This window comes from Pyrus communis, chromosome 2 (genome assembly GCF_041283825.1).
Source record: "Pyrus communis isolate YQ-2024b chromosome 2, ASM4128382v1, whole genome shotgun sequence".
NCBI classification, from domain to species: domain Eukaryota; kingdom Viridiplantae; phylum Streptophyta; class Magnoliopsida; order Rosales; family Rosaceae; genus Pyrus; species Pyrus communis.
The window spans coordinates 14758156-14769360 of NC_142566.1; the positions used below are offsets into that span (position 1 = coordinate 14758156).

The following is an 11205-nucleotide window of genomic DNA, read 5'->3' on the forward strand; positions in this document are numbered from 1 at the left end:
TATAAAACTTGCTCTACTCTTGGAGATCTTCATTTTTATAAAATTTGAGAATTTTTGGAGATAGTTAAATTTTTCGACAAATCGGGGCGGTCGACTGCCGTGTTCGGTGGCGCGTAAGCCGAGCCATCCCCTGACCTTTCTAAGCTAAGTTTGACACCTCAATTCCATAGGTGAAGTCCGATTGATGAAATCTCATCGTTTGAACATAGTTTTGATAAAGACCGCTACTTGAACATTACGTGAATTGACGATCTGACCGTTGGATCGTCACCAAACTTTAATACAATATAGTATGTAATATTTGAGGATATTAGAAACTTATGGATTGGGAATCCGGCGTACGAATCTTCCCAAATTAGATTTGTAAGTTCGAAAAATAAAACGTTGACCGTCACTTGAATTGGCAATTGGCGGAGATCCAACCGTTGGATTGTAATGAAACTTTAGTATAATGTTTTAGAAGGACAATGTGGATCTTTGGAAGTTACGGAACAGAAATCAGAGATGCGGATCTTCCGGATTGAGTTACGTAGGGTTGTGGACCCTACCATTGATCTTTGACCGACGGTTGACTTTTGGTCAATGAGCCTCAAATCATTCTAGAACGTCCTTGGGATGTGTTTTATGTAAGTTATGTGTTCTATTGATAAGAGTTCTAAGACGTGACTGAATAATTGTTCTAGGTGAGGATCGTTTGTGATGTCTCGATATTTGTGCTAGGGAGTCGTAGCGCAAATGTCAGGTGAGCAGGTCTTTTCCTTTTATCGTATGTATATAATTGATAGTTCCACAAACGCTTCTAAATTGATTTATGTACTTTATGCCATGTCATATATATATTTATATATTCTAAAATACTATGATATGGTTGAGTTTTAGATTGCATCATGGTATAACCATATGCATATTACCTACATATAATTGTTGTGAATGCCTTGAAGTGCTAAGGAACGCGGGACGTACAGGTAAGTTCATGTGAGTTTATGGTGTTATTTGAAATGATTGAGTTATGGCATGACTATATTAGTGTTTTAGGCAACTCCGACACTATCGTACAGGTTGCATTAGGCAACTCCGACACTGCCGTACAGGTTGCAATAATAGGCAACTCTGACACTATCATACAGGTTGCATTAGGCAACTCCGACTCTTGTGTTATCATAGATTGATTTATGAGTCGTCCAGGTTGCGTTAGGCAACTCAGTGTCGTACAAGTTACAATAATAGGCAACTCCGACATTATCGTACAAGTTATCTATGAGTCGTACAGGTTGCATTAGGAAACTCTGACTCTTGTGTTATCATAGATTGATTTATGAGTCGTACAAGTTGCGTTAGGCAACTCCGACTCGTGGGTTATCATAGATTGATGAGCACCTTATTTTATTATGTTGTTGCTGATATGTAGTGATTTTGGATTATTCTTGGATTTAATGTTGATTTACATTTGACTTCATACTTATATGTAATATGATTCCTGGAAACTATATAGGTATTACAACGAGGAGTTATATCGTTTAAAAGGTCTTTATTAAGGCTTTATATCCGGGCCCACTCACTCTTGTTTTTATCCCTCCAGGTTCTAGTAGCAGAGTTTTCGTATGGACGAGGATTCGTGGTAAGTCTTGGTATTGGAGGTTACCTTCAACGGTATGATTTTCAATTCACTCTACTGTACTTTACTTATGCTCTGGCGTCACGTGTGAAATGGGTTCATTCCCACTCACAACACACTCTCATGTTTAGGCACTTTTAAGTTTAAATCTATTCACATATTCCACATCACCACACTTTATGGCTTCGTCACCTTTCAAGTGTCGCCCAGCATAACTCGATTCGAAATCCTAGTGGACAATCCGGGTCGGGATGTGTCATAATCTATCATGACCTATAGTCTACCTTTCTCTAGAGTTATTGCTAGTTGATTTCTTAAAAACCAAGGTTCTAAAAAACGCTAGGCGCTAGTCTGGAGGCGAGCTGGGAACCAGCGCCTAGGCAGCTAGGCAAACGCCTAGGCGGGTTAGGCGGATTTACGTAAAATTATTATATATGTTATAAAATATGAGTATATTTGTAATATTTTAATATTGTCTATGTTGGTTTTGTAACATTTATTCAACCTACATATTTCATTCAAAATTGGACTTTACAATATTGGGCTTTGCCTTTCAATTAATAACAGCCTTGTTTTCTTATAAGAAATAAATTTTCTTGTTTCCTTGTTTCTACACATCTTTTCCCAGTTTAGTGTCTTATCAGCCGGTGATCCATTACTACACATCTCTTCCCACTTTAATATCTTATCAACTATACACAAACCCAGAAAATCTCTCTCTCTCTCTCTCTTTCTCTATCTCTCTCTATCTCTATCTCTTTCTCTCTCTCTCTCTCTCTCTCTCTCTCTCTCTAGTTTTTCTAGAAACCTTTAGCAAGGCTAGATTCAAATGCAGACGCAAGTTGCGATGCAGGTGCAACTGCGAGTTTGGTGCAGATGTTGCTGCAAGAGTTGGATTTGCAGATCCGATGAGAGTTTGAGATGAGAGTTGTAGATTTGATGAGAGTTCGAAACGGCGAGAGTTGTAGGGCCCTTAGCTATGGCAAGAATTTCAAACCGTCTAGAGTGCCGCCTAGAGTGCCTAGCAAGCGCCTAATGAGCGCCTAGCGGCCGCCTAGATACCCACCAATTTTTGTAATGATTTTCCCCGAATCGCATCGGGCAAGCACCGCCGAACGCCTAGGCACCACCTAGGGCATTTTTTATAACACTGTTAAAAACTCTCTTTCTTCTCTCAAAGTCTCTAAAGTATGTTTAGTTGCTCTTTTTACTGCTAATACGTTATAATGCACTTCTCTACTTTACTGGTAAAATTGGGGTGTTCAATATAGCCAAGATAAAACTTTTGCTTCTTCATAGTCTTGTTAATTCTCTTATAAATATATATTATTTTATTTTTATTTTTTTTATTTTTATGCTAGTTATAGTTAGATGTCCATGACAATAGATTCTTGATGGTTGTGGTTGATAAGGTCTACAAAGACAATAATAGACGGTATTCATGCAAAATTAAATGAGTGTGTGATATCAGTTATGTTGATGACTTCCGTCCTTGATGTACTTTACTATTATAATTATACTATTAAAGTGCTAAACTTGACTTTGATACCATATTCGAGGCACAAGCAGGTTAAATAATCAGATGACCATTATAACAACTAGACATAAAACCTAGCACATGAAACTTGACATATTTCAGCATAACGACCACTCACAATGCAGGTATAAGGCCGCAAAGGCTAAACTCGGAGGTACTAAGAACTAAGAGATACCCTGATTAATGTCCAGTTATTTGTATGGCAAGTATTCATGACACACCCCGACCGAGATCAGGGCATGCTGGCCGTCACACAAAGGTGATGTAGCCATGTGCACGTGCAGAAGCTAATGAGATAGTAATGTAAAAGTACGAATAATTTAAAACTAGCATACAAAGTACTAAGACAAGTGCTAGCGTAAGTGAAACGCTAAGTTCAGAGCAAGACTACAGCAGTCCAAAGAAAATGATACGATAATAGTACACCCGAAGGTGACCCTACAATGGTGAGTGTCTGTCAGAAATGCCGGGACGCCCTCTAGGAAAAAGCACCGAACCTGCTAGACCACTAGAACCTGGAGGGGCGCAAAAACAAAAACGTGAGTGGGCAAAACAAAGCTCTTTGAAAACTCTTTAGCAAAATACATTCTAACCCCTCGCCGTAAAACCTGTATACTTCCCAGAAAATGAACATATATACGTATGTATAGATATGCCAATCATGCTCCAAAATATGCCATTCATGCTCGAGAATATGCCACATCGGAATCTCATAATAAAATGTAAGTGCTCAAGCATAACTCATATCGATAACATATAATCTGGCAGCCGGAGTCACCTAACGTGACCTGTACGGCTGCGTATAGAGCTCAAATCTCAAACTCAATAACTGAATCTGCACACGAGTCGGAACCACCTAACGTGGTCTGTACGACAAGACTGGGTGTAATATATATACACTCTAGTGCTACGATCACGTGAAGACTGTGCGAATAATCGCGGGTCACCTACGAGTCGGAACCACCTAATGTGGTCTGTACGACAGGACTGTGCACCTAACTTGGATCCAAGCTGAGCGTGTGGTGCAGGAGGTGAACATCACGTGAAGGACTGTGCCCTACTCTGGGCGGGAGCACTAACACCGGGGGTGCAGATTATGAGCTCTCTAAGCATCTCAAGCTACTACTGAATACAAACATGAATACCACTTACCTGGCACTTACCTGTGCGTCCACAGCACCAAATACACATATATAAATGTATGCCGCTACTAATGCATGTGATGATGCATAAGCGATAATAATAAAGTGCATGGCATAAAGCAATTAACCCTTTTTAATCTATTTCTGGGAATATAAATGTATATAGGTATATACGGAAAACAAAAGCCCACTCACTGATAAGTGGAAGGGTCGTAGCCCCCCTGCCTCGAGTGTGCACGCTCGTCCTCGGAATACGAATCACCTATATGCGAAATAGCTACGAAAACGTTAATTTAAAAGCACATAACCAACTTCTCGTGATAACTTCTCATACATTGCTCAAATTGGACAAATGAATATACCAACGTGCTCTACACAACCTCAGGATCACAACCATATTTTTAAAATAATTTTCCTCCGCCGCACGCGCCCCCACGCGGCGGCCAAGGCACGGCCACACGCGCCGGCCACGCGCAGGCACGTGTGGCGCACACTGACGGCGTCAACTGACGCCGTTAGGAATATTCCGTCAATTTTGACAGATTCCGTTAACGGCGTCAGGAATATTCCGTCAGATTTGACGGAATATTCCGTCACCTTCTCCGGCGAGACTCCGGCGCCGGAAAACTGGGAAATTATCAAACTTAGTTTTCTCACTCGTTTCTCAACCAATTTTCATGATTCAAACGCCAAAATGAAGCTTAGGACTAGTAGAATCACGATAGACCACTTTTAAAGCCTAAAAACTACTAGATCATACCTGTCCACAACTTCAAAAGTCGGCCAACTTTTAACAGGATGATCCCGACGTCCAAACTCGTCCAACGAAGCACTCCGAGGCTCCTTGGGACCTCACTAAGACATCTACAAGCTTCAAAATTCCAAAAACACACTAGATTTATGTTTGCATGAATACTACCTAAATCGGAGCTTAAGAAATCGACGTGAAAATGAATGATTTCTCACCTGAAAATGGTATGGTTGCACTCGTACGAGCTTCACGAGTTCGATGGTGTCCTTAGTTTCCTCGATGGGTGATGTTTTGGGTGAGTTTGATGTTGGTCCGTGTGTTGAAGGAAGAAGAAGAAGAATAATGGAGGACTCGGGGGAGAGAGAGAGAAGAGACAGAGAAGAGACAGAGGGAGAGGGAATCACGGGAGAGAGAGACAGTATGTGGGTGTGTGTGTGTGTGTGGCTCGGCACATGCCAATCATCACACAAAACACCACTAAACGTAAACGAATCAAACTAGGGGTAAAATGGTAATTTCACACGTACGTTCTAAAAATCCCGGGACGGGATGTCACAATTCAACTATACAGAGTGCTTGAACAAAGTATGATAGTTAGTTTAGTAAGCTAATAATATAACTACAATAGTATTTTCCTGTTTTAAACTAAAAGTCGAATTAAACAAACACACTAAAAGAAAGAAAAAATTACTTAAGACTAGAGAATTGTTTGAATATGTACACTTGCTCTGTTATTGATATACAAAATATTACAAAGGAAAGTGTTTACAAGAGGGCTGGAAAGCTTTGGGAGTTTGGTTGCTCTATATAGGCATGAGTTCTTCTGAGTTGTGTTCCATCTGTATACAATGAAGGAAAGCCCCTCTTATATTTATGAATGAGGGTGCTACTTTACAAAAAAAAAAAAAAAAAAAAAAGACCTTTTCAGATAGATGTACAATTATTTACAATAGTGTTGTAAAAATTGGCCTAGGCGGTTTGGGTTTTTTTTTTTTTTTTTTTTTTTTTTTTTTTTGTTAATTGTGTGCTTTTTTTCATTCTTTTATTATCCATACAAGTATATATTTTTTATAAGTGTAAATGGACACTTATTTAAAAGATATACAATAAATTTACATAAATCCTCCTACGCGCTTGCCTAAGCCTCGCCTAGCAGCCTAGACACTAAGCCCCTACCCGCCGCTCGACTAACTCCTAACGTTTTTTAGAACCTTAATTTACAAAATATCTTTCTTCTCTTTATTTTTGTCACTGTTTCTGAAAACATGGATTGTTTCTGGACTTTTCTCCCAACAGTTTCTGAATGTGAAATTTTCACCGCTTTTTCATGGACCATACTTGCATCATGTCTTTTGGAATTTGTCTTCCAAGACCACTTTCTTTAGGGAACATAATCCTTGCATTATGGTTTAAGACATTATAGAATAATAATGTAATAAGGAAGCTTTCACATTCCTCGTACAAATGACCACATCAAATCAATCACGTGGGTGCGCTTTTAAGTGGAAACGAACCTTTACGTTGGTTGCAATCTTGGAATATACTAAATGCTCTTGCGTTGAGGGGAAATTTGTATTATAAAAGTCCTTGCTTCATTAACACAACATAATAATTAATGCGAATTAGTAACCTTAAAATTGACACTTCTGTAAAACTTGCTTTCACTTCTCCGATGCATCAACGAATGAGGTTATATTGTTGCTCCTAAAATGGTGGTCCTGTTTTCTATCTAGATGCAGGTAAGACGCAACAAAGATTAACGTCATCTCTAGTCACGGACGGCTAAACGTCACCCTTCAAAAAATAATATTTTAAAAAATAGTTCGAAATTCTTCCTGGGTGTGCAGAACGGAAAAAAAAATAAAGGATTTCATTTCCCTCTACGGATCTAACGACCATGGATTCCGGTGCATACTAGAAAATCCCCGCTAGCTGATTAACTTTGTAAAATCCTGGTTATGAGTCTGATCGGAAAGACATAACACATGGCGCATATCAAGGGCTCATGATCCAGAGAGTTTGACAAAAAAAATGTCTGCGAGAGAGAGTTTGAAGTAGTGTTTAATAGCTCACTTCATCTTACAATTATACAAAATAAAAAACACAGACAACAGCAATATATGATGAAAGCAACAGACATGTATGAAAGCACACCGCGTACCAATATGAACACTGATTGCCACCGTGAACTGGCCCGTCATTCAGCAACCTTCATGCCAGAGAGATAAACCCGACTTTGAATCACACTACCTCCAATCCAAAAACCAGGCATAACCATCAGACCAACCTTAGGCTTTTCATCGCTTTCATCCATTATCAAATTCTTCACCACACTGTCCATATAAACCTCTGAGAACTCACTCCCCCTCTTGACCTGAAAGACTTCAGCCCGGGAATCATAAGAATGAGCCAGCCTATGCAAAAGCCATATTGACTTGGCTAGTTTTAGGAAAGCCTGGTAAAATGGAGTTCTTGGATGCCCTCCACCCATTACATAATTTCGCTGATCTAAATTCCCAAAAAACGAAGTCTCCATTTTCGGGTGAACCACTACCAGGTACTTGCTCCTGCAGAATCTCCCAAAAATAGAATCTGGATTTTGGCCAAGCATGTCCAATGGATCCATGTCCCGTAATGTAACATATTGGTGGAAGAAACCCTCCTTAGTCACTGTAAGATTGTCTACTTGAAGGGAAAAACTTTCCTGCTGAAAGCCACTAAACATTCTTTGGCATATATGCGACTCAAAGGCATACTTCTTGTGAGGTCTCTTAGCATAAATAACACCGGGTTCAATTGAATTGGCTGCTGCATCAAGGTCCCACCCAGCCGCTTTCATCATGTTAATCAACGGTTTAGAAAAGTCATGAATAGCTTTATATGCAGCTTCAACAACCGATATGAAGAGATCCGGAGTTAGATCTGCAGGCAAAAAACCATTCTCATCAGTAGAACCTTCTGATTCTTTTGTAGACATGCCTCTGAGCTTTAGATTCTTTTCTAACTTTGCTTGCTTCTGTTTTGCCTCTTCAATATGCTGCTGGAGCTGAACGATTTCAGAATCTTTATTTTGAATTTCAGACTGGAATTTCTTAACCATAACCCCATATGTTTTCAAAAGAATTTGTTGTTCTTGAATCTCTGCAGCTAGGCGAGAGTCCTGTGGAGAAATGCAAACTGGGCTGGGATTGTTCTCCCTGTAGAAATGCTTAAGTTCAGAGAGGTTTTTTAGCTCAGAAATTACAAGTCTATCGGCAGCTTGAATTTTTTCAGGGTCATAGGGAGTATGAGCAGCTTGGAGCTGAATGTATGCTGATTTCAGAGAAGAGATGTTCGTGAAAACCTTAGATATCAAGGCTTCCACAGCTTCTGGATTCTGATTCATGGCCTCTTCCATGGGTTGTGGGTGAACCTTCTGGCTATTGCTCTCGCGAAGTTGAGTATCTCTTGCTCCAGTGGGTAGCATAGCTACTTCCAAAAGGAGTGGTTAAGTTGACTTTCTTCAGAAAAAGCACCAACACTACAGTACCTGCAAACTTTGGCCAAGTGTTAATGGGTGGTGACAAAATAATGTAGTCACCCAAAATGGTGACAGCAATGATGTGTGCTCCAGCATACATAAAGATTAAAAAAATAATAATAAGTACATAGACATTCAGGATCGTTGATAACCATTTGTTTTTTATGTTTTGAATTTTAGTTTTGAATTTTTGAGCTTGAGACATGGAGAGAGTAAACACGGGAAGAAGAAGGGTGGTGAGAGGGAGGGAAATAAACAAAGAAGAATGAATGAAATCAAAATCTTGAAGGTTAACATCTATCATGTTCGGATCTGTTCTAGATTACAATTTTATATTCCATTTGGACACTTTTATAAAGCATTGACACGTATCAGGTAGTACAGAAAACAAATTCTTCCCAGAAAGAACATCAAACAGACATAGCACCTTAGCTGAAGTACTAATGGTCCCTAGAAAGCAGTTCTTTTATGACTCCATGAAAGTATTTCTACTCAATTATTGTTTTGTTTTGTTTTGTTTTCTGAAACTGACGGGACAGTGTCGTGGGGAGTTTGCTCGAGTCAAAACATGAGATTTTCTGTGACCATATGCACTCAGTTTAACTTTTCTTGCTCATGTTCTAACTTTTGAAGGAATTAGCACACCTATATCTTAGATATAGGAACTAGATAAATATGCTAATATCTCCACACTCTAAACACTAAAGGTCTCAATTCAAGATTGTGCTCATATGTGAACACAGGGAATCTGCTCAATTTATCTTGGAAAATGCATGGAAATTGTTGTCCAAGAAACTTTAATCAAAATACTAGCTTCATGAACATGTAACACATGTGCAAGTACAATATAAGCACAAAAGATTCAAAATTGCAGCTACGATTCTTCTGCAATGGTCAATTGACAGCTTGAAGAATGCCTAAGATTGTGATCAACAAACAAACAACCTATGATACAATTAATGTGAATCTACAGTATTATTCTGTAAATCAACAAAATACAAATTATATGATCAACCAAAATGCCAACCTCGAACTAGAAGGCTAGAACATTAGGGGCAACTTACAAGCAGCACTCCTCGAAAGTCAGATAATTTACATGGTTCACACCAAGAAGCATTGTGCAACTCTCAGTGACTCGTACCGAAAAAAATTCAGATTATGGGTATTAACAACAATCAAAGAACAAAATTGGAAATTGGCTGGATAAGTATTAAAAATTGCAAATATAGAGAACCCAAAACATAAGTTAAAAAAAAAAAAAAAAAAAAAAGAAAAGAGAAATGGGGCATGAGCTGCTTACCTATCAGGACCACATCTCTGCCACAGACTGCATCTATCAAACATAATCCCACCCCTTCAACCTAAAACACAACACAAATCCCAAATTAACAACACTAATCCCTCTAATAACCCTAAATTCCTGTTTTTTTACTCAGATTTTCAGCTTATCGCCATAACGAGATTTACTTACTGATTCAAGAATCCTCCTTTTGACCTCGTCGGAGATCGGAATCCCGAGGCCTCTCAAAGCCCTAACTCTAATTTTCCGATTGCTGCGATTCGTATCGTTGTCTCTCTCACTGGAAGTTGCTGTGCTGGTAGCTAGTGTGTGTTGTATCAGGGGGTCTGCAAGCCCTAATTGAAAACTTCGGGATCGTTCCACCGAACTGTCTTGCCGTTTCGGTGTCTATAAAACGCAATTTTGTCACTGTATGATACGAAGTGTTGGGATTTTTTTCTATTGGGTAACAAATTAACATGGGCCGGGTAAAACTCCAACTAAACAACCCATTTTTCTTTAATATTATTGCACCCAAGAGAAAATTCCATTGTAATTAAAATAGTAAATTCAATTGAAAACCGTTGTACTAGATGTTTTGTTCTTTAATAATATTTCCTTTTTCATCCAAAAAAAAGAAAAAAGAAAAAATTCAACTGTAATACATAAGGGTAAATTACATTTTGCACTCTTAAGTTTAAGTGCAATTGTAACATCATACAACATCTTTAATACATTTTAATTGTAGACGTGTAAATTTCATTGCATACAAATGATGCCACAAAACTTCATGTGGCGTATGACTCATCACAAATGGACAAGTCATCAATGACATGTGGCACAAATCAAAGCAAAGGAAGTATAAAACCTTCCCAAAAATCGGCACAAGGGAGAAACACCCTTTAAATTCGGCAAGGGACCAAAATGCTTTTAAAACCGGAAAGAAAGTTAAGGCATCTTCATAAACAAGCAAGAATTGAAGATTGCTCACAAAATAGGCAACAAGGCCTCATAATTTTGGTCAAGGGAGTAAAGTGGCAGAAATTAAGATACAAAACATGCCTAAATTATACCATGGACGAATTAAAACACAAATCAAAGCCAAATCCACCCAAAGGCAAGCTTTGAGAAGCCTATAAATACAAGGTCCTCCCACAAGCATAAGGGTTGAAAAATCTTTACACAGAAGAACCTCTGCCAAACCTTTGAAAACTGATACGTTACCAAAGCTCTCTTCGAAGAACATTCAACCAAAGCTGAAGCTTTCTCTCGACCAAAGCCGAAGTACTCCCTTGAAGAATCAATAAGCACTCGTGCTAATTCCTTCAAGACTTTGTTGCAAGCTTATAAACTTGTAGCAA

The 11205-nt window shown here is 38.8% G+C and overlaps 1 protein-coding gene across 2 annotated transcripts; it reads right to left on the reverse strand.

The window, feature by feature from the left end:
* Positions 1 to 7090: 7090 nt before the first annotated feature.
* Positions 7091 to 10315, reverse strand: LOC137746928 (protein GRAVITROPIC IN THE LIGHT 1-like). Of its 2 annotated transcripts, none has more exons than XM_068486938.2 (3): positions 10037 to 10315; positions 9866 to 9926; positions 7091 to 8574 (listed from the first exon to the last, which is right to left on the reverse strand). In XM_068486938.2, exon 3 carries the CDS (start codon positions 8509 to 8511, stop codon positions 7243 to 7245), a length of 1269 nt encoding a protein of 422 aa, XP_068343039.2. In that variant the 5' UTR covers positions 8512 to 8574; positions 9866 to 9926; positions 10037 to 10315; the 3' UTR covers positions 7091 to 7242. The 2 variants fall into 2 exon arrangements, with proteins under 2 accessions (XP_068343039.2, XP_068343040.2); XM_068486939.2 differs by having other exon boundaries at positions 7091 to 8581; positions 10037 to 10277.
* Between the last annotated feature and the right edge of the window lie 890 nt (positions 10316 to 11205).

Coding starts and splice junctions, on each gene's coding strand:
- LOC137746928 (XM_068486938.2), bottom strand. CDS start 8,511: ATGCTACCCACTGGAGCAAGAGATACTCAACTTCGCGAGAGCAATAGC.